This window comes from Myotis davidii, unplaced genomic scaffold (assembly GCF_000327345.1).
Source record: "Myotis davidii unplaced genomic scaffold, ASM32734v1 scaffold323, whole genome shotgun sequence".
NCBI classification, from domain to species: Eukaryota; Metazoa; Chordata; class Mammalia; order Chiroptera; family Vespertilionidae; genus Myotis; species Myotis davidii.
Genome location: NW_006295491.1, coordinates 2,389,127 through 2,413,654, shown reverse-complemented (window position 1 = coordinate 2,413,654; position 24,528 = coordinate 2,389,127). Strand labels below are relative to the sequence as shown.

The window sequence follows — 24,528 nt, the reverse complement described above, 5'->3', positions numbered from 1 at the left end:
ATGTATGACACTGTAAGGGTGGATACATGTCATTATACATTTGTCCAAAACCACAGAATGTCCAACATAAAGAGTGAACCCTAATGTAAACTATGAATTTTAGTTAATAATAATAAGGTATCAATTTCAGTTCATTGATTATAACAAATGTACCACATTCCATATATATGCAGGAGAAAACTATGGGGGAAAGGACAAGTACCTGGTATGTGGTACATATCATGGAACATACAGGCACTCTGTAATTCCATTAAATTCTGCAATAAACCTAAGACTGCTCTAAAAATTGTTTTTTTAAAATGTGAAAGCTGCACCACTGCATATAATCCCTCTGTATTATTCCAGCATTGATCATTTTCTCTCTGCTTATACCTGTCAAAGGGTTTATGCAGATGCAGGAAACGCAGAACAAATGGTGACTCCGAGGTAACAGATTGATGCAAGCAACCCGTCACCTTGATGCGAGATCTATGCTATGAATCAATCCGATTTCTGAAGGTAAGAGGGACTCCTGTCTATTAACCTGGGGACTGAGCTGAAGCTCCTGGCTAAACTCTAACTCTATTCCATGCTCGGTCAGAAAGCAGCAGAAACAGAGTGGGGGCAACACTGGAAGACAAACGTTCTTGAGAAGAACAGACTGAACCCAGAAGGTCACAGTAATTAAAGCCATTCAGGCACATGAGAGGCGTCCTTGAGGTGAAGTTCACTCTAAGGGTTTATGAGCTGCTTCTTTCCCACATGACACCACACTTGTCCCTCACTGACAGCAAGAGCTGCTCTTACTACATCTTTCTGCACATAATGAAGGAGAGTGGGCTATCCTCAACAACTTCAATGTGTAAAACTTCAACCTTTGCAATCAGCTAAACTCAATGGGGAAATAAATGAAAGGTTTAAGTTAGCTTAAGCATATCTTTATTTCTTGCTTTATTTCTGAATCTCATATTAAGTCCAACTTATCAATTAAACAGCATCACCTGAGGTTTGAAGGGAACTGCCAGGAGCATATACATCTCTTTTTTCATTTCTTCTCAAGGAAGTTCAGTGCCTTATTGAACTTGTTATTGAATGCAGGAATAAAAACAGGCTAGGCCCCATCCTCAACTGCCATCCTCTGGGTTCAATGAGCAGGGGTGGGGAATGTCCAGCCCTCAAGAGCCGTACAAGGGACGGGAAATCATTTGGTCTGGCCCTGCCAAGGCACAAGGGGTGAGTTAATTAAAGGGTTGGCCAAATATAGCAAGCTAATTTTTAAGTTGGTAATTTTGTATGGCCTGTGAATGATGTTATAAATATCCAAATGGCCCTTGGCAGAAAAAAGGTTCCCCACCCCTGAATTACAGCAACTCTCACACAGAAGTGAGGGAGCAAGCATCTTCCAACAGTTGAATCCTATCTAATAAGTCATTCCAAGGCAACCCAATTAAGAATCTATTCTTTCTCTCAGAATTCAATAAAAGAGGAAGTCTAGATTTTTCCATCAGGCAACAATAACAAAAAGTGGTTCCTAAAAATTATTGGTGGATTTGAAATATGCCCCTAACCCCAAATACACAAAGCTGTTTTGATAAGGGGAGTAATCACCTGTAGTCTTGCTTTCCTTCTTTGTCTCTCATCGGCACGGTGCACCTACGATAGTTAAGTAAGAAAACATTAAATGAATATTGCATGCGGCACTGGCTGGCACACACGCAGAGAGGGGATTCCCTGTCAATAAGGGGCACAGGCAGATTCAAGCTCTTCAGCTTTCCTTGGGAGAAATTTTATGAATACATTAAAAAATAATATTAAAAAAGAAAAATGCTTAGAATGCTAATTAAAAAAAAAAGAAATTGCTTCAATGCTTCCAGCTTTTATCCAGCTCTAAGTATAGGCTTTTGCACTTTGTCTGATCTTCTGCTAAAAGTATAAGACTGCAAAATTTCTGATTTAGAAAATTAAAGTCAATGTTACCTAAACAAAAAAAGGAACCTCTATGACCAGCTCTAAACTTTCTTCTACCTCTAGCTTAAATTGGTAGAGCTTTCATCTGATAGAATTTGAGGAAATAAAAATTCTTGCCACAAAGCAGGTAACCTGGAAGCAAGGGAAGGGCCAGGACCTAGGACTAAGCACTATGTAACTGGTTCAGTTTAAACCTTTTACCAGCCCTGCGGGGTGTATTATAACCTCGTAGGACACAGTATTTTCCTAACTTTACTCATGAGGAAATGGAACTGCAGAGAAGCTAAGCACATTTTTCACAGCCACATGGCTGATCTGTGGTGAGCCCAGACTGGAGTCCCACCCAGCTGCACTCAAGATGTCTGTCAATGCAGACTCACCCCAGCTTGTAATCAAAGGAGCGAGTTTCATTCAGAATTTCTCCTCCATTCTCAAGTTCTTCGATTTGCCTCTGAATTTCATAGTCTAAGAAAAACACAGTAATTTAGTAACATATTTTTTTTATTCCTTTCATCCAGCCAAGCAATATTTAAAAAACTTTTTAAATCTTTAACAAAAAATAGTCAACGGACTCATATATAATAATTCTTCCTTTGTGCAACTCCCTCCTTATCCATGGTTTCACTCTCTGGTTTCAGATACCTGAGTTCAACCACAGTCCAAGGTTAAATTTCCTCAGTCTCAGACAATGTGTGCTCCTGACATCCAACCATCAACATCATGACCCAGGATGACTCAAAGCGGAGGATTCTCCTTCTGATGTATCCTCAGAAGGTCAATAGTAGCCTAAGGCTACATCACAGTGCCTACGTCATTCACCTCCTTCAATGCACTAGGCATTGTATCATCTCACATCATCACAAGTCAAGGGTGCGTACAGTACTGTATAAGATATTTTAAGAAAGACAGACTGGCACCACATCCATATAACTTATCATAGTATAGTGTTATAATTATTCTATTTTAGTATTACTTATTATTGTTAATCTTACTGTGCCTAATCTATAAATTAAATCATAGATATGTATAGAAAAAAAACATAGTATCTACAGGGTTTGGGTACTATTCACAGCTACAGGCATCCATGGGGAGTCTTGGAATATATATCCCCTGTGGATAAGGGGGGGACTACTATACACTGTATTTTCTTCTTGTTGCCTTCATAGAATTATGGTGCTTAAAAGGGTCTTTTAAACTCTACTCTCTCCCTTTTTGAGAAAACTTGGGTTCAGAGAGATTAAATGATCCAGTGCAGGTTACACAGCTTGGTAGAAAAAGGGCTGGGGCCACATCTAGGCCAGGGGTGGGCAAACTTTTTGACTCGAGGGCCACAATGGGTTCTTAAACTGGACCGGAGGGCCGGAATAAAAGCATGGATGGAGTGTTTGTGTGAACTAATATAAATTCAAAGTAAACATCATTACATAAAAGGATACGGTCTTTTTTTTTTTAGTTTTATTCATTTCAAACGGGCCGAATCCGGCCCGTGGGCCGTAATAGTTTGCCCATGGCTGATCTAGGCCCATTGACCGCAGGTCTAGAACTGCTGCCTATCAAGAGTTCTTCCCTGGAATCCACACAAGAAGGCCCAGGCTAGGCAAGCAAATGAAGAAAGACCAAGTGGATAGAGAAGCCTAGCGTACATCCAGCACCAAGGCCCCAAAGGGCTGCCAGCTTCCACAGTCACATCAAGGAGCTGAGGCAGGACAGCAGCAAAACCACCCAGTGCACAAGTGCAAAAAACCATGGAAACTGAAAGTTACTGTACAAGCCACTAAAGTTTGGGGTAGTTTGTTACACAGTAATAGATAATGGACACAGAGAGGTACAATAGCTGACATTCACCTATTGCTTTGGCCAAGAACCTGGCACTGTTGAGATTCTTCACTTCAGTTCGAACACCCAAAGGCTCCCCAGGGCGATGCACAGATATATTGGCATCCACCCTCAACTGGCCCTCTGAAAAGAGAGAAAAAAAGACAATTCTTTAGAAATTCTCTGAGGCAACATGGTCTAAAAGTGTCCAGGCAGGCAGTATCTAACTCTACTTGCTCTTTAGTGATAGCAGCCTAACCTTAGAGAAGGAACATTGGTTCTGAAGTACATGACTGTACTTCTGTCTGCATAAGAGAATCCTGGCCCCAAAGCATCTCAAGTGTGTCTATGTATATGTATGTATTTGTGTGCACTTGTGCACACGCAGAGAGAGGAGAAATTCTGGATATACCAGCTGGGGACATCTCATTCCTTTTGTATCAAGTAAAAAAAACAACACTGTTAAAATGGAGATTTACTCAGCAGTTCTATTCTCAAGCTTTTTTCAAAATGTCAGAGCTAGTTTGTCGGGAAGGCCTCAGAAATGACTATCTGATAACCCTACATGCTCTCCAAAGGAATGGGGATTTCCAATAGTGATTCTGGGAGATTAATAAGAGAGTCCTTGAGAATTTACAGCTCAAGGGTGAGAGCAGAACTTGAGCATTTTCCCTCCTCCGGCACTGTAACAATCCCCTCCTTCCAGACAGGACTCTGAATCCTCTCTGGCTGCGGTAAGGATCTGCTGCAGTGGACAGAGCTTAGGTCTTATACCCTGCAAAGTAAAGCTCAAATTCTGTTTCCTAATTTCACTTACAATATTAAAATGGGACAGAATAAGAAGACAAGATGCTGAATTTTTATTTTCGTAGGCAGGTTTTTAAATTGAAAAATAATCTGCCAAACCTAAGTGTTCTGATAGGCTGAATAAATAAATGAATTTTCCCAGATTCCATAGCAAATACATATTAAAATAATTAAATGGTGTGAATAAATTCCATGCCAAGAAAGGAGACCCTAGGCCAGTGATGGCGAACCTATGACATGCGCGTCAGAGGTGACACGTGAACTCATTTTTTTGGTTGATTTTTCTTTGTTAAATGGCATTTAAATATATAAAATAAATATCAAAAATATAAATCTTTGTTTTACTATAGTTGCAAATACCAAAAAATTTCTATATGTGACACAGCACCAGAGTTAAGTTAGGGTTTTTCAAAATGCTGACATGCTGAGCTCAAAAGGTTCGCCATCACTGCCCTAGGCACTGGTTTCTGTCACTGCCTCAGAGCTGGGCTGTGGGGCTCACTCTCCAAGCTGGAGACAAGGGCAGGCTGCTGCTTGCCCAGCTCTTCACTCATTCCCACAGGAAAGGAAAGAGCTCACGCTCCTCGCTAATGCAACTCCCCCGATGCTGACAGTCAGGGAACAGGTGCCTTTCAGTTTGGAAATTACTCTATGTTCCAGTCTGGACATCTCAAGACTTTTATAAAATCCTGTACCTCCTTTTGGACAATTTGTGCTTACCCGAATCTCAAAAAGTTCCAACTATTCCTGACATCATCAGACTCTGTCTGGGGACCCTGAGGTCATCTTCTGCTTTTCTTTTCTTTGTCCTTTATATCCAAACTGATAACTAAATCCTATCAGTGCTTCTCTCCAAATATTCCTCATACCTGTCACTACCTTTCCATTTCCACTGTTGCCACCCCCGCCTGAGGCCTCGGGACTTCAAGCCCAGATGACAGAATCGCATCTAGACTTTTAATACAGCAACCAACCCCTCAACCCCTCCTTGTCCAGCCACCTGGGTACAGCTCTGACTTTCATCCTCCCACAAAGTCATGTTCAGCATTCCCTTTGTTTGCTCAAGTGCACAGCCAGCTCCTATTGGATCGACTCGTCTCCTCTGCTTGGTATTCAAGAGCCCTCATCTGGTCTTGGCTGACACTACCCACATTTCCCCAGTAGGCCTTCCATGAGAAAGCTCTCTTCCAATCAGGGGAGCTCTCTTCATACAAGTCCCTGTCTGCACCGCTGGCTCCCACACACTCCCTTCATCAGTGTGACTGTCCCTTCTTCAACCTCTGCTCATCCTTCAAGGTCCCACTTGAGTGTTACCACCTTCTCCTTAAAACCCCTTATCAATAAGCTGGCCTCCACTGCTGGCTCCCCTGCATTATTAGAACGTACACAATCAATACTACAGGATCTAGCACATGTCTACAGTGTATTCTGAATTAATCTTATCTTTAAGACCAGAATGGGAGGCCTTTGAAAAATGGGCCCAGCTTTTATATCCCCACCACTCTTGCCTTCCCAAGGACATCACTCTTTCAGTCACCTCTTTCTCACATTAGTCATTAATCTCCCTTTCTCAGCACTACTTCTAATATATACATATGTAATATTTCTCATTAAAAAAAACAAAACCCAAAACGAAAGCCCTGCTCTCCTGAACCCAATTCTCTCTCCGTTATTCAGCTACCATTTCTCTACTTTCCTTTCAACAAATCGTCGCAAACAAGTTTTGTTTGTTGCACATATTGTCTCCATGATCTCACCTCCCATTTACTTCTAAACCCAGCTCAGCTTGGCTTCTATCTCCTCCTCTGGGAAAATGCCTACACAAAGTCACCAACAACCTCCTGCCACCAAATCCAGTGGACAAAGGACATGTTCTCTCTTCCCCTTATGGGATACCTCAGCCACACATGACATACTGACTAATCCTTCCTGAAATAGCGTTCTCTCAGCTCCTGCGGCCTTAAGCGCTCTCGATTTCCCTCCGGCCACCCTGGGAGACTCCATTTGCACTTTAGTTGCTGGTGCTTTCTTTCCCATTCAAACTCTTATACTCTTGCTGTAGGGGTATATGTTTTATATACCATCTATGGCTGATGACTCCTAAATTGATCTCTTCAGCCCAGACCTCTATTCGGAGCTCCTCATTGATATCCAAAGTCTACTTGACACCTCTACTTGGAGGTCTCAAAGGTATTTCAATTTCTGAAACTAAATCCTGACTTGCCCCCCAACCCCACAAAAGCCATTCTTGTCTTCACTTTTGCAATTTCAATAAATAGCACCACCACCTAGCTCAGTGATGGCGAACCTTTTGAGCTCAGTGTGTCAGCATTTTGAAAACCCTAACTTAACTCTGGTGCTGTGTCACATATAGAAATTTTTTGATATTTGCAACCATAGTAAAACAAAGATTTATATTTTTGGTATTTATTTTATATACTTAAATGCCATTTAACAAAGAAAAATCAACCAAAAAAATGAGTTCGCATGTCACCTCTGATGCGCGTGTCATAGGTTCGCCATCACTGACCTAGCTCCTCAGCCTTCCTAAAAGGCATCTTTGATTTCTTCTCGTCCCTTGGCTTCCATACCAGCCTGTTAACAAATCCTCTTATTTCAAAAAACCATCTTGAACCTATCTGTCTTGATCGTTTCATCTTCACTGATACCAGCCCTGTCCACAAAAGCATCATCTTCCATCTGAATGACGACAAAAGCTTTTTACCTGGCCTTGCTTCCTCTTACCCTTCTGAGTCTACTTTCCACAAAGCAGAGAGTGATTTTTCTAAAATGTTACATAGACTAAAACTAAGTCATTCCCTTGCTTCAAAGCCCTTCGAGGGCTTCCCACTGCACTTGGAATGAAACCCAAACAACTTCCTGCCATTACCGGTAATCTATCCCAAGCCTCACTTCATCAAGTGAGTGCATTCGCCTGCTCATTATGCTTTCTCTGCAGTGGCTGTTAACTATGCGAACTCTGAGCATTTCCTGAGATTTTTCTCATGCAGGGACTTTGCCTTAGCGTTTTCCTAGAATGCTCATTCCCTCCCTCTATGCTGCCTGGGCCTGGACTCATTCTTCAGGTCTCAAATAAATGTTGCCTCCCCTGAGAGGCCTTCAATTTCCTTGACACCCTATTTATTTCCTTAATGCACTTATCACTATAATTGCTTTTGTTTTATTTGTTAATGAATTTTCCTCCCTCATGAATATAAGCTTGTGAATATCCTTTGCATGGCTATATTCAGAACCCAGAGCTGGGTCTGGAATATAGTAATTGTTCAATAAATTAATAGCTTATTGAACAAGCCAAAACTATGGTGTTTTCCTGAGCAATGAGTAAGTGGGCTGGTTACTGTCTCACAGCAGGTTCCTGATAAATTCTAAAGTTGCGTCTAAGTAGGACTAAATTACAGCTGGAATAATCTGAAAGGCCCATGTAGCTCAAAGGAAAACTTCCACAGTATGCTGAGCTCTACTCAACCAAATTTCAATACTTGAGAGACAACTTTGTTGGAACTCAGGGAACCCTGAATTGGACCTCACTTGCTTTTAAGAATGAAACCATCTTTCACAATTTGGAACTCTAATTTGGAAATGGAATAAAAGCATGAATTTCAGTCTCTCCCAGAGATGACCATGCTATAGAAAAGTCTGACAGGAATCACTTAGTATCCTGCAGTGTTGAAAGAGCATTCCCTAGCCTGGATTCAAATATGGCATCAAACATTAACAAAAGACATTCTATCCAGTGAAGACAAAATACCTTTCAAACAAATTAAGTTAAATCGCCTCAAGTGCACAAAAGCCTTACCAGTCAGGTTCTGCAACACCAAGGGAGGGCCTTTATTCACATATCATGAGAATGCTATCAAGCTCAATTTCTACCCTCTAGAAGTAGAGATTTGTAACAGCAAAGCCAAAGAACTACACCACTGAGCACAGTGATATGGTACAGTTACATTATTTTTTCCGGAAACACATTCGCACATCAGAAATATAACATCAGGACAGAAAGCTGTTTCTATAAGCAGCAGGGGCCTGAGGATTTAGTGAGAAGTCTATTAAACTACCTCATTCTGATCACTGAATACTCTCCAGAACTTAAATAACCAGGTTCGACAATGAGCAAAAGTGACCACATTTCACAAAGTGTATTCATCTAAAATGAGCAGTGATTCTGTAAAAGTAACACTACTTACTATTGTTAAAAATACCTAAGATAGTGAGCACAGGCTATTTGTCGGGGCCTGTGATAAGTTTTATACACATTATCACATTCATTCCCTACAATCTAGTTCAATGACAAAGCCATTTAGACACCCTTGAGGCATTTCAAACTTGACATTCAAAATGATTTTCTCCCACAAAATTACTCCTCTCCCAATTGTCCCTGTCTCAGTAAATCATCTCCCTGTCTCAGGGACACCATCCAGCTGCCCCAACTAACTGAAGACTTGGATGGTTTTTTTGTTCTTTGGTTTCTTCCTTTCCCTTTCCATACACAATTATTTGAGAACTCATTTTCTAAGTGTGGAAAGTGAGGTTCAGAGAAATCAAATACCTTGCCAGGTTCCTACAGCTAGAAGTGGTAGGACAGGATTCCATTCCAGATCTGGGTCCTTAGTGCCATCAGCACCCATGGTACCCATGCTCTGCTATACTATCTTTCAAAGTTATCTATGGCAATTATGATAGACTAGAGGCCTGGTGCACAAATTCGTGCATCAGTGGGGTCCCTCAAACTGGCCTGCGGGATTGGGCTGAAACTGGATTTCCGACATCCCTCAAGGGGTCCCGGATTGTGAGAGGGTGCAGGCCAGGCGGAGGGACTCCACTGGTACACAATTGGGGCCATGGAGGGATGCAGGAGGTTGGCCAGCGGGGGAGGGACTGCAGGAGGGCTCCAGGACGTGTCTGGCCGGACTCACTCAGGCCCGATCTTCCGGACCCCAGCAGCAAGCCAACCTACCGGTTGGAGCATCTGCCCCCTGGTGGTCAGTGCATGTCATAGAGACTCTGGAATTGTCATAAAGTTTAAATGAGACAAATGAGTTTTTAAAATGCTTAGTGAACCAATGAGCACATGCCACATGTTCAAACTGAACAATATTATTACCACTGAAACATTTTGTATGTCCACATAGGTACAAATTCAACTCAACAGACTGTTTTGAAGATCTCACAGTGGCAGACAGCCCTGAGAAAGAAATGACTTTTGGGACCCAGGCTGAGCTTGTCTATGCTCATCAGCAAAACTATCAGGAACTCATTGAATCACAGCCCAGAGGAATTTAAGAGTCATTCCCAAAGCACCCTGGGGACCACTGGTCCCCCCCAGAGTAGCCCTCAGTTCCTAGGCTGCAGTCTCCAGTGCCAATACAGTGGTCCCATAGTGGTGAGAGCAAAGGGGTCGGGGCTGACCCCTACAGATGCTACAGACTTTGGACCCTCCCCACAGCACTTTGGGACCACCACAGCCACTCTGCTGCTGTGCTATGGGAAAAACTTTGGTTTTTTAAAAGCAACAAAAAATATCACACCAAATGCCATTTAATGAATCCTCTCAGCTGTCACTGAATTGATGCGTTCGTGCCGATACGGTTTATCTCTTGGCAAGGACCCAGATGGGGTTACTTCTTAACTAACAGGTGGCCTGTTTATTATTCCATAAGTTTGGTAGAAATCAGTTATTTTGAAGAATGGAATAACAAAACCTTTTTTTTTTTTAAAGCAACAGAGAATTAACACTTAGTGCATGAATGAATGACCATCCAACCTGCCCATATTTCACTTATGTTCGGTGGGTAAAAGCAGCATGAGCCATAAATCTAAAATGGAGAGTTTTATTATTCTAAAACAAAGTCTTGTTTTTCTAAAGCAAACTTGCAGGCAGCTAACCTTTAAGCCACTCACTCATATGGCTACTGTTTTTCCAATCATTAAGGAAGATAGCAAATAGGCAAGTTCTATCTTCAGATTCAACTTGTACCAGGTCTCTGATGTAACAATTTATTGCTTGTAAGATGTCCTATGTGACAAATGTGGCATTACGAATTCAGAAGTCTTTTTTTTGTAAAATACAACTATATTGCATGACATGAAAAGGTTGGTAAACAGCATCACAAACTGGCAGGGAGACGAATCATCACTATCAGAGGTATTTACGGGCACTCACTGTGACCATTTGTGTTGGCTGATGTTACGTCAACTTGACTGGGTCATGGGGTACCCAGATATCTGGTTAAACATTATTCTGAGTGTGTCTGCGAGGGTGCTTCTGGATGAGATTACCATTTGAATCCACGGACTGAGTAAAGCAGACTGCTTCCCCACTGTGGGTGGGAGCCATTCAATTCATGGGAGGCATAAACAGAACAAAAGGCAGAGTGGGGGGATTCAGTCTCCCTGCCTGATTGCCTTTGAGCTGGGATATTGGTCTCCTGCCTTTGGACTTGGCTCAGACTGGAACTTACACCATCGGCTCTCCGAGGGTCCTCAGGCCTGTGGACCTGAACTGGACTGCCCTACCCGCTCCCCTGGAGCTTGTGCTCTTGCAAGAGCTCTCCCACAGCTTCCTGACTAGATCTTGGAACTTCTCAGCCTCCATGATCATATGAGCCAGTTCCTCACAATAAATGTCATTAGATACAAACACACATGCGTAACATACTAGTACACACATTCCACTGGTCCTGTTTCTCTGGAGAACACTACTACACCACTGCAGTGGTCTCAGATGAACAACTGTACATGCAGAAACTGTATCCCCTCTCCACTCTGTAAGGGAGTACTCTGTGGGTGGCAGAAGATTTTTAAAAAGCCTCTGGTGGACAGAAAATAGGAAGAAAACCACGGGTGAGACTAGCTTTCAGGGACTTCCGGGCCAGCAAAGCAGCACGAGGAAGGGGCCAAGGGAGCAAGCCATGAAGAAACTGAACTTGAGAGGAACTTGTAATCTAATGTCAAATGTATAAATACTTAAAATGCAGAGTTTGTTTGGTCCCAAGGATACAAGTGGGTTTTCTTGTTTACCTTAATTTCGATTGAATTAAAGATTTTATCTCAAAGTTAAAGTTTAGAGAAATCATAACCTTGGCTTATAGTTTATATAATTTGGCTTCAGCTGCACATGGATGAAAATTCTCCAGAAGCAGGAAAAGAAAGACCAAAAGGAAAGGCATCAACTAACAAAGAAGTGCCACCCACACAGCTCTCACAAACTGAGTTATTCTGGATAAACAGTGTCTTCTCACTGAGAAAGGTGAAACCATCCAAACACATTATTTCATCAACCCTCACAACATTCTGATGCACGAAGCCAGACAGAGCATCTACTCTTGTGACTCTATTCTCACACGGTTGGGCCCAGGGCCTCTGTACCCTTGTTGTTGGTGTGTTCAGGGGGCTCAGAAAAGAATCCAAGGAAAATTCTAAAACAAACAAACAAACCCCAAAACAATTAGGAATGTAAAAAGCTGAAAAAAGGATGTAAACCACCTCAAAGCAGCTGATGCAGAGAATAAAACTTAAGTGCAGAGACCTGAGAAGCAGAAAGGGAGGAGGTATAGAAGGAGGGACACTGCTTGTGAGCTTGTACCTGCCATGTTTGCCTGGCTGGTCCCCAGGGCTTGAAGTATCAGCTGCAGCTCCCTAACAGCTGTTGCTGCCTCTTCTCCACAGGACATATCGGGCTCCAGGACCACTTCCAGAAGGCCAACTCCTACCAACGAGAGGCAGAGTCAGCCTGACTGAGCTCTCCAATCTGATCAGCAGATAAATTAGGCTGAAATTTTTGGAAAACCATGCATCACTGAAGGACTCTCAAAGTGGGTCCTAGCCTAGGAATTGCTTCTCTCTTTTCTCTCACTTTTTAATCTTTAACTTGGGATCATTTCGTTTAAAGTCGGCTTAAGATATCAAGCTGTTGGGTCTGACGAGGCGGCTACGTTTGTCTCGTGTTAGGGGCGGATTGTTAGCAAGCCCAAGAGTAATCACAGTTCTCTGATCACCTGTGCCAGTACCAATGTGGATAGTCTGATCTCCACCTGTCAGGCTTCTGGGCCTGTGTCCTCAATTTGTTTGGGGAAACTGGAGGGGAGAAGAGAGGCTGCGAGGAAAAGTAATGGAGAATCTCTAAGCCTACCTGCCCTGTTCAAGTCAATGAGCGTCTGGGACCGCAGGTCATCGTGAAGGCTCTTGCCACTGTCTTGCTCCAGCTGGATCTGCTTGATCCTCACTGTCTTGTTGATCACCTGACTCCGCTTCTTCCCCACACAGACGCTGTATGCCAAGCTGCCCTTCACAGCGATCGGGAGCCTCTGCTGGGTAATTTGGTAGCCTGCCTGCACACAAACAGGGGTTATACAGTCATCAGTCCACAAAAGCTGGGCCCAGTTCACTATTCCTTTTAAGGTCACAAAACTAAAGGCTTACCTAAAAACAACAAAACAAAACAAAACAAAAACAGGAAAAAGAAAAAGGAGAAGAAAAATGATCTTATGCCTTGCAGCCATAATTTAGCCTGGTCTCTTCTGGCTTTTCCTATCCCCATTTACCCTCCCTGGACATCCCCTGCCCCAAATAATGGTACAATAAACAACCCGAATCCTATCTTCCCTTCTGAAGTACCATTTGGGGGAATAACAATAATCTCACTGTCAGAGGCCTCTAAGGCAGTGGTTCTCAACCTTGGCTGCACATTAGAATCACCTGGGAATCTTTTTAAAAATCCTGATTTCTGGATCCTCACCCTCCGGAAATTGTTTCTCTGTTATGGGGTGGGGTCCACAACATTAGTAACAAAGAAACAGAATTTCCGGAGGATGAGGCCCAGAAATCAGGATTTTAAAAAGATTCCCAGGTGATTCTAATGTGCAGCCAAGGTTGAGAATCACTGCGCTAAAGAGTCAATAGGGAGAACTGGAGAAGAACAGCGAGTAACAGCTGAAGCGCCTGCTTCAGCTTGCTGGGTCCCTGACACTGTGTTCTCAGTAAGGTACACCTCTTAATCCTCACAACAATTCTAGCAAGAGGTACAGGGCCTGGGAGGGATTAAGGGCCTTGCGCCAAGTCACGGAGTAGTAAGCATCAATGTCAGGCTTTGAACTTGGATGGTCTGGCTCCACAGTCTGTGCTCCTAGCCACCCAGCCAGCATTTTCCAAACTTGAGCTGCTTCAGAATCAACTGGCAGGCTGGTCAAAACATAGACTAGCTCCACCTGAAGAGTTTCTGACTCTGCAGGTTTGGGATGGTACCTGAGAATTTATATTTCTAACAAGTTCCTAGGAATTACTGATGCTAGTGGTCCAGGGAACCACACTTTCAGAATCACTGCTTTAGGCCAACGCATTCTCTGTGCAAAAAGGAAGTAAGGAAGTCTCAATTTATAAAAATTAAACTCTGAGTAGGGCTGCCAAATAAAATACAGGATGCTTAAATTCAAATTAGAATAATTTAAATTAACCGCTTATTCAGATAAATAATGAATTTTTAAGAGTATGTCCATGTAATATTTGACAAGACTAACTCTGGATCATCTGAGCTGCCTGGGCCAGAAAGAATAAAAAGACACAAATAATCAAAACTTCTCATTTTAGTCCCATAGTGCTAAGTCTCCCACCTTAACCAAACTGATTATCACTCTTAAAAGATGTAAAAATGTCAGTTCATGCTTTCCATCCTCTGAAAGAGGAGGATCTGCTAAAAGGCTCCAGCCAGAGGGTCCAAGCAGCAGCTGGAGAATTCAGGTTCTAGTTGTATTTTTTATTTAATCCTCCTGTTTTCACGCACTAAAAACCAGCTCACCCCAGTCTCTAGTTCAAGGAGAATGGGGAGCAATATCCTCACCCCTATTTTTTTTGTGTGTTTTTTTGTTTTTTTTATATCTGAAGAAGGGCCATACTTAGTATCAGAGGCTCCGATCAAATAAACATGATTTGGGGAAACCCATTCAACACTGCAGTTTGGGTTCTGTTCAATGTTATAAAAAAAACCCCAAAAACTGGCTTCTCTAAAAGAAAAACACTTCCTAATTTTAAGGAAAAAGCAGGTTAACATTGGCTTTACTGCTCAGCCAATTCCTGTTGTGAGTCTAGGCTTCAGGTACATGGTTCTGCTTTCTGTTGTCCACTTACTTGCTCCTTGTGAGATGACAGAAATGTCTCCAAAGGTGACGGTCTATTATTGGGAACTTCAACTTGAAAGAGGGAAGCTCTCGCTGTGTCTACAGAACTACAGTACACATTTACCGCATTTACCGTTGCATCAGCCCCAGAGTTAGCTTTTGTTGTAACAGGCAATTAGCGCCAAACACCACGGCTGGGCTGAGCCTGGGAACACTGGCTTCTTCTACTCCCCGTTCAATTATGAGCAAGCCACCAGAAGCATGAGGCTAAGCAAGGAGTCAGCAATCAGGACAATTGCATCCAATCTAGTAAACATCGGGGGGCACCTGCCTTCATCAGGTCGGGCAGACCTTCCTGCTGCGATGGACAGACCTCTGATGGGAAACATGTGAGGCACAGCCCTCCTCCCCAGCTCCAACCCCCCCAGCTCTGAGAACTTACACAGGGCGATCACAAAGCATACTTACAGGGAGGTCTGCATAGAAGTAGTGCTTCCTGTCAAACAAGGACTTCTTGTTTATGTGGCAGTTCAGTGCCAGGCCTGTCATCACTGCCGCCTCTACACACCTCCTGTTGAGAACCTATGGAAACACGACACACAGCTCCTCTCAGATCCAGTCTGAACAAATGCTTCTCCCACACACTGACATCCTCCCTGAATATTCAATTTGGCCCTTCAACAGGCATTCTCTGGTTCTCTGTGTGGGCAGCTCCACTTCATAAGCTGACTCTGTTAGTCTGGAACCATGAAAACTTTATATATAAAAGAAAATGCAGCCCTAACCGGTTTGGCTCAGTGGGTAGAGCGTCAGCCTGCGGACTCCAGGTCCCAGGTTCGATTCCGGTCAAGGGCATGTACCTTGGTTGTGGGCACATCCCCAGTAAGGAATGTGCAAAAAGAAAGAAAATGCATGCAGCGATGGGTTCCACTGGGCAGGTAATGAGCTGCCACCTTGGGGAACCTTTCCTGTACATCTGGCATCAAAGTCAACAGGAGGGTCCCAGAAAAGCTCAGCAGAGTGGTTACTACATGGGATAAATTTAACCTCACTCCCTCTGCAAGCAGAGCAAGAAGCCGGTCAGAATGCACGGGACACACTGATTCCTGGGAGAAGGACCCAAGAAGCAGCTCACCAAACAACCTGCATGAGATTGAAACACACTTTGACAGATGAACTTCTGGAAACTACAGGGCTACAGCCATTTCCTCAAGGTCTGGGAAAGGGGCACACCTGCCTCCAGTCCAGATCTGCCAACTCTGAGTGTGCCCTACACCCTGACTCTCTCCGAACTGCTGGTCCCCCCAGGGGCTCCTGGAGCTTAGGGCCTCTGGATCCGTCCTGCCCCACCTACAGGTGTGGATGTCCAAGAAATGGCAACTCCCTAGCCCCAAAGGACATGGACAGCTTTTAAGAACTTTGGAGGAGGGAGGGATGGAGTAACACAGACAACTAGAGAGAAGGAGCACTAAGTTCTGGAGCCAGGCCCACCTCCCACCTGTGCTATGTGGATATACTGCCATGACTAGAAGCTATTTCCTCATCTCTGAAACAGGTTTCATGTGAGCTTATGGAGTGGCTAGAGTAACAGCCAGAACATCTACTCTGCAGTAGGAATTCAATTTTAGTTCATTTTCCCCACTGTACTTAGGGGAAATTTTTGAGGATACTGTGCTTGCTGATGAAACATTTCTATTTTTATTAGAATATTTATCATGTGCTTTAGTATCTGTATTATACTCTTATGCATATAGGGCTTCCCAGTTCAGCACTTTCACATCCAATATAGTATTCCAGCCTCACAGCAACCTTGTAAAGAAGGAACTTACATTATTCCAATATTTCAGAAAAAGGAAAAGTAAAACCCAGAGATACTAAGAGACTCACCCAAAATCACCGAGTTGGCAAATGGTAAAGCTTGCTCTAAAGTCCACCTGCGCCCTTACCTAGAAGGTGACAAACAATCCCTGTGTTTTGGGGACTGTATCTCCAGGCTTGGACAATGAGTGAGGCTCCCCGACAAAGGCATAACTTGTTGATCAAACACAGATTTGAAAAACAAACCTGTACATCTCTACTTACGGCAATATACAACCTCCCAAAGATAATCCCAACAGCCAATCTCCCTCCTGGTAACACCACCACATGCCTTTCCCCCCGGAAGCCAGGTAACAGAATGGAGTCAGCCATCTCATAGCCTCTATTTGGAGTTCTGCATTCTGGGCCAAATCATATTGCCAGCTCGGCACTAATAATGGTTTCACAAGAAGATGTGTGAGTGTGGGAAACAGAATGCTCTAATTATTGATGTTTTCACTTGCTGTTTGGCATTTTACTGAACAGTTGTTACTGTAATACAAATATAACTGGTAGACACTGCTGCCAAATTCAGGCCTGATGATTCCGGTCAAGGCACACAAGACTGCGAAGCTGATGTCCCTGCCTCAGGCCCTAGCGTGGTCTTGCTTGTAAATTGCCTGTCTCGCTAGTCTGTACCAGTTCTTGCCTTAGCACTCCACTCCCACTATATTTCCAACTACTGCTTCCTCTCTCATCTCTGTCCAATCTGCCCCTTTGGGGCCAACCTGCTTCCTCCCAGGAAAGAAGAAAACCTGGGTTTATTTTGCTGGCCTATTTCTAGACATACATTGCCAATAAACTCTCTGTGCCTGGCAGGCACTAGAAGAGAGAGCAGAGTTGGGGTGATCATGGACTCCTGCTGTGCCTACATGCAACTGAGCACACAGGCACATGATAAACCATTAATTTCCAAAGAATAAGAATGCAGTAAAACACACAAACATTGCAGTGATATTGACTATACTTTAATCTGCTTTTGATGATTTAGAAGGCTTGAAGTACTTCAGGGTCAGAATTATAAGCATCAATCATCACCACACTACAGTTGCACAGAGAGGCTAGTAAACAGAGAGTGCCAGTTAAAAGAATGCCAACCAAAAATAATTTATTATGATCTTAGTCAAGCTGCTTATGACAGATGGAGGTCTAGGTCAGCATGTTCTGAGGATAGGATGCAGAATTGGGAAATTCAACTTGGGCTGTTTTTATTCTACAACAGTTCTTAAATGTCTAAAAAGTATTAGGCTTCAAGGATACAGAAGTAAATAGGGCTCTGTCACTGGCCTTAATAAATCTGCAGTGGGAACAGGAACTTGCCAACATCTCTAACATCCTTCTCAAGTTCACCATCCACACAAGGATGATTCTGCTAAAATGCAAATCTTATAGCATCTGTTGCCTAAAATCACTCAACAGCCCCCAATGTCTACATGAGAAAGGCCAAGCTCTTACATGCTCCTGCCTGCATCTTCAATTTCATCCCCAATCACACCCCTACACACCCTCACATATGGTCCAGTTCCCCTGTACAAACCATGCTGACCTGCTGACCCTCCCTATTCTTAATCCATTCAAGATCTACTGAGATGTCACCAAATCTCTGAAACTTTCCTTATATTCTTCCCAGGTATTCTACCGCTCTGACCTTCCACACCTTTCCATTTGTGTTTGCATCAGGGTTCATTGAACTTGTTTACATATATTTCCATTACACTAAGTTTCATGAGAATGGGAACTGTCTGTTCATCCTGTATCCCTGAAGCCCAATACAGAACTAAAAAATAGTGGTGCTCAATTAATAGGTGTGAAACTCACATGAGGAGGGAGGTGATGGATATTAACAGAAGTTTTCAGAGAGGCAGCGATACCTGAATCTTCTCTAAGGTATTACCTGCCACAAAGGTCTTACCTGTCTCAAACTTGTTTCAGGAAGTGCCCTGAAGCAATAACCAATCATGTATGATGTGATTAAAGAGGTGACTTGAAAACTCAAAAGACTAACTTGTCCTGAAGAAAGCATGGTCCAGAATTGTCTTTGCAATTGAAATAAGGTGACTACAAAGGATGTCGGGATTAGCCACAGCAGCCTTCACGTGGAAGAAAAGCAATGAACTTTGGAACTCACACAACACACCTTTCTCAACTGAGCCTTAGGAGACTTCGCTCTGGCTGCAGAAACAGTGCAGTGCATGAGTATTTATCATGCTATGCACATCACATACCTTTTGCCATTTAATCCTCGGAGCAATCCTAGGGCAGACACTATTATAATCCTCATCTTACAGATAGTGATGGGAATCACAGAGATTAAGTCATTTGGCCAAAATGACACTTATAATAAGAGGCAGAGCTAGGAAGTAAGAGCCCCAGAACTCAGGCTAGTACATTCCATCTTAAATCTTCAAAGAATAAAGAGTTCTAGTGTTAGCTTTCAAGACTACTAACACCTGGCCATAACTCCGGAGCAGCAACACAAACCAAACCCTACTGGAGAAAAGTTAAGGTAGATATTGTTTCTAACATTTTTTCTTGCCAGTTTCTATAGGTTTGTTTTCAGATGGTGAGCACCTAGAGGGCAAACACTGTGTTCTTTTAACTTTGCAGAACACTCAACATACAGTGTCTAGCATGTGAAGGTTTGATAATGTGTGGACCTACAGGCTTTCTCCATTAGCAGGGAATGTTTTATTGCTAGACTTCTGAAATCCCTAGACACATACACTCATGAAATGCCTTATCAAATAAGTAAATGACTTCAAGCATACAGAAAGAGGCCAGTTCTTTTATTTAATCAGAAGATAAGGAAGGTCTGATAGGTAGAGGCAGGAGATGAGACATTTAATAAATTTCATGACTACAGAGACAGACTGGGTAGATCATGGTCAGCAAAAGGATATGAGGATGGATGTCCCACCACTACCCTAGTCTAGTCCTCCTCAGCTCCCACGTACTCTGCTAAGCACTATCTCCCCAGCCAGACTGAGCTCCCTGAGGGCAGTCATTTTATCTTATTATTCTTTGCCCCATTATTTACATCTGATTAACTGAGGTAATGGATAATTTAACATTCCCTTTATCAACATTCATAAGCTATGAAATGAAAGCAAAATTGTTCTATAAAATATATGTGTTAGGAAAAAGAAACCACTTAGTATGTAAAATAGGACACATTTAATGCAGAGACTTTACCCTGGTGAAAGAAGAGATGAGACATCAGAGGGTACAGGAGGCCACTTAGGAGATTCTCAAGAGCAGGAAGCCAGTCCTACCCCAGGGCTGAGGACGGGGCACTCAGAGGACACTGGACACTTCGTAGATTTGTCATCTACTAGCTAGAGCCCTGGTAGAGGCCCACCCACTACCCGAGATGTTGTCAGAGGAGAAGAGGAGATGAGAAAGACCCTGTAGCTGCTTTCTTCCCACCTTCAGTCTTTCATCAGATCCTGCTCTTGGCCTCACCAGTCAGAAGCCAGGTAACCTGGGAACTAGAAACTGGAGGTGGAGGTGGAGAGTGCGCAGATGCAACAGGAACCAGAGCATTCTGAGCCCATAAAGATATCAAAAGATAAATACTGGGAAGTGACTGTCTTACTCTGTAAAACTCAAACTGAATGTAATCAGCTATGCCAGCAGTTCTCAACCTGTGGGTCGCGACCCCTTTGGAGGTCGAACGACCCTTTCACAGGGGTCGCCCAAGACCATCAAAAAACACATATATAATTACATATTGTTTTTGTGATTAATCACTATGCTTTAATTATGTTCAATCTGTAACAATGAAAATACATCCTTCATATCAGATATTTACATTACGATTCATAACAGTAGCAAAATTACAGTTATGAAGTAGCAACGAAAATAATTTAATGGTTGGGGGTCACCACAACATGAAGAACTGTATTAAAGGGTTGCAGCATTAGGAAGGTTGAGAACCACTGAGCTATGCAAAAGAACATGGAAATAGAGCTGTAGAGAAACAATTTGGGCCTCCTCCCACTGAATGTATGATCAGACAGTGGAGAAAACAGGAAGAACAACTCCTTAAGGTGCCAAAAAAGAGGAAATCCTTAAGAGGAAAACCAGCAAAATGAACAAACTTGCAGCAGAGGCTTAAGACTTGGATTATGGAGCAGCGCCAGAGTGGCTTATGTGTGTCAACCAAGCTTATTCAATGTCAGGAAAGTATGTTTGCAACAAAATGAATATTGTTGATTTTATAGGCAAGGCAAAATGGTGCTTCAATTTCATGAGGAGAGAAGGGTTGGCCATGAGAACACGAACAAAGTTAGCTCAGAAAATGCCACCAGTTTATGAGGATGATCTCAGATATAAAGACAGTGACTCAGAGGACAGCAGTATTACAATAGAAGTTGAAGAAATTGATATGTCTGGAACTAATAGTGATGAAGAAGAAAACAGTGATGCAACAGAGGCTGAATAAAGTGATGTGCTGCATAAATCATATGGTATGTAAACACTACCTGCGGTAATTATTAAATAAAAATGTGTTCTGTTTTATGTTTAAAATATTGATTTCTTAATTTTGGATTGGAAAAGTGGGGGGCGTCTTATACACAGAAAAATACGGTATGTCAAATTCTACTAATTAAATAAATCTATTCACTAAAGCCAGTCTCTGGGACCTGTAACAGGAAATAGTTTGTGATGTACTTCAAAGAAATAAAACTGCATGTCTTTCAAAATAGTCTGTAATTCACACCATTTCTCTCCCCTTCCTATTTTACCCTCAAATGGTGAGCCATCACACCCAGAGTTAGTCCAACTGGTATCAGTACCTCCTTTAAAGACTGACAATATGACAAGACAACTGTACTCACTGAAAATCCAGTCAGCAATTCCTCTGGAGCATTAAAACAAAGACTACAAGTTGATGTTTTACAAAAAGCCCAAAAAGGAATTATTCTGTGAAACTAATGCTACATATGACAAATTTGATAACTGAGATATAACATGATAAATGCCTTAATTTATGAAGAGAAGGTAATTAAGATTTACTAAGTAAAAATAAGGCAGTAAAACGGGCCTTTATCTTACTGTTAACCATAAATATGTCTCAAAGCATGCACTCCCTCTGATTCATATTCAAAGCAAAAATTGCCACACAGATAAATTTTCATTATGGTAGAGAAAAGTGTTCCCCCATTTCCTCACCCCCCACATGCCTTTTCACCACTGAGCTCTTTATTCACCAGCCAAAACAAATACAAATACTCTTGAGCTATGATAATTAAGCTTGCTAAAACTGGTCAGTTAATTTTTCTAAAGAGGAATTTTCCATTAAAAGTTAGTGGTTTTATGGAAATATTAAATATTTACATAAATATACCCACATAAATATGTATACTCTTTATGTCTAAACATGGGCACTGCCTAGGGAAAAGGAGAAAGAGAAATGTTATATGTTCTCTTGTTTAAATCCCTTTTTCACAATGGAGAAAAAGATAAATATCCATTTCATAGGAAACAATTTGTGTTCAAAAGAAGTGTTGTTCCAGCTGTCCTTGAGCTCCAGTGCTCCTCTCCATTCCCAGTCCTCTTGCACCATTTCCACTACCCAGGCTAATCAGGATCAAGGGCAAGGATATTTTCTTGCTCTTAAGTATCAGAGACCCATTCTTTTCATTTGGGATTCCATTCTCCTCCTGCCTCTGCCTACTTCCTGGGGAAGGCAGCCTAGACCAGTTTGGCCTGCGGCACTGGAGCAATCTCGCTTGCTTTTCCAGGAACCATTGGAATACTAAGATCTGACATTCATCTCTGGGCTTGAAAGAAAAATGAAAAGCCCTTGACCTTAGCAGCGCTTGGCCTGCCTCTGTGCTAGGTGGAAAGAGTTCTCACATGACACTGTCTGATTTGCTTAGACTTCACTTTGGGGTTGGAGGCCAATGGCCCAACTACTATAGCATTCATTTGAGGAGCCTCACACTCAACCAGTTAGCAAAGTTAGATAAGAAAGTTTGAGTTGCTGGCAGCCAGTAAAAAACAAGATTGGGTGTGCAGGTTAACTGGTCTCTATTCCTTTTTCCCACAACATTCCCAACAGTTACTAATCTGGCATTACTCACTGGCAATTAACCTGATCTCCAAGAAGACCTCTACTGATGAACAAACTGAGACAAAACTGAGTCAGAAAGACCTGAGTTGAAATCTCATCTCTATTGCTTGTTAGCTGTGTGACCTTGCACAAATTACCTAACCTCTCTTGGCCTCAATTTCTTTATCTGTTAGGTAAAAAAAAACACCCTTATTTTTCAGGGTTGTTCTGTGAATTAAATAAAATTACTCAACAGACTGGAAGTGTTATTAAATGGAAGATGCCTATCTCAATCAAATATTTCATAATCAAGCTTTTCTAGGAGATAAGGGAATCCAATGTGGAAAGGTCTAAACAGCTCCACAGATCCATCAGTCCAGATTTACAATCCAAAGTAAGGCACAACAGATGCTAAAAGTATGCACTATGTCAACATAATATTTCCCCATTAAATGATAACCAACACCTTTTGTGATCATTAGTGTGTTATCTCCAGTGGAATAGAGTTCACATTTCTACGTGTCTCAGGAAGCTTATATTGCATTTTCCATTTTATAGTGAAGCAAAATTTTCCCGGATAACATTGTCTGCTTGCCTGTGGCTGACAAAAGCCTGCATTCTCAAGTGAAAGAAATGACCTTCTAACAAGTTGTCAGTTATAGTTAACTAAGTCAATTTTCACCTCCATCTCACTGTTGCCCCACATATCTATGACTTCCTGCTTTCTAAGACAGCAGTTACTTTCGAAATTCTACTAGCATCTGTGGAGAAGAGATGTATGAAGGCATGACGTAGACATGGGGATAGAGTTTTTAGAAAAATCAGTTCTTTTGAATACTTTTTGAATAAAACTTTGGGATGGGATCAGGATTGTTAACTTGGAACATTTGTTTTTCTCTTGTTTATAGTTTTTAAAAAAGTATATTAATATTAAAAAGGCTAAACCATACAAATCTAAATTTCATTTTAGATTGCCAAGTCTTTCCTAACCAATCCTAAAATTCACTGATAGGGCTCTATACTTGGAGAGATTTAAGGGAACAACAAACTATTTCATATTCAAGAATAATCAATGAAAGATAAGAACATTAATTTCATTAGTGAAAAGCTCTAATGACCTCAAATAAGAGCTTTCATCTTTATATAAAAAGATCAGAAGCAACTGGCTTGAACCAGAGGACCTCAAAGAAATGCTGGCTAGGTACTCACTATCGGTATGGATAGTGAATTTGGTGGGACAAGGCCTATGAATGTTAAAAGCAAATTCCTAGAGACACATGCCATCTGTTGAAAGTACTCCTACTATGTTCATCAGTCCCAGGAATGTCCCAAGGACAGCCTTTGAAAGAGTCTATCAGTCCCCCCCCCCCCGGGCCCCCACAAACACATAAAATTTATTTCAAGAAATCAGCTTACATGATTGTGGAGTCTGTCAAGTCTGAAGTCTATGTGGCAAGCTGGAAACTAGGGCAGAAACTGCTCTTGAGGTTTTGAGGCAGAATTTCTTCTTCAGAAAAACCTATCTTGAATTTTACCTATCTAATAGGAATCTAATAAAAGACAAACACGCAAATTGACCATACCTTCCCTATGCCTTAAGCCACGCCCACCAGCCAATCAGAGCAACTGTATGCAAATTAACCCAACCAAGATGGCGGCCAGCAGTCACGGAGATGAAGCAAGCAGGAGGCTTGCTTACTCCAGTGATAAAGGAAGCCAGCCTGCCACCGGCCCTCAGCTCCACTCAAAAGCAACAAAGTTGCAATTATAGAAGGTAAATAAACCCCAGATACCTGCTTTCAGCTCAGCTCTCAGCTCCACTGAAGGCAACGAAGTTTCAATTATAGAAGGTAAATAAATCCCAGAATAAAAAAAAAGAAAAAAAGGAGAGGCTGGAAGGTTCCAGAGCCCACG

General features: G+C 42.2%; 1 protein-coding gene across 2 annotated transcripts in view; it reads right to left on the bottom strand.

The window, feature by feature from the left end:
• Positions 1–24,528, bottom strand: part of GATB (glutamyl-tRNA(Gln) amidotransferase, subunit B) — a 73,858-nt gene that overhangs the window by 31,557 nt on the left and 17,773 nt on the right. Inside the window, exons 3-8 of one of the 2 annotated variants that reach the window (XM_006770121.1) lie at positions 15,168–15,281; positions 12,719–12,917; positions 12,173–12,295; positions 3,793–3,906; positions 2,328–2,412; positions 1,588–1,632 (exon numbers count right to left, since the gene is read on the bottom strand). In XM_006770121.1, the coding sequence (XP_006770184.1) occupies positions 1,588–1,632; positions 2,328–2,412; positions 3,793–3,906; positions 12,173–12,295; positions 12,719–12,917; positions 15,168–15,281 (680 nt within the window). The remainder of the gene's footprint in view (positions 1–1,587; positions 1,633–2,327; positions 2,413–3,792; positions 3,907–12,172; positions 12,296–12,718; positions 12,918–15,167; positions 15,282–24,528) is intronic. The other variant, XM_015568059.1, reaches the window with a different exon arrangement.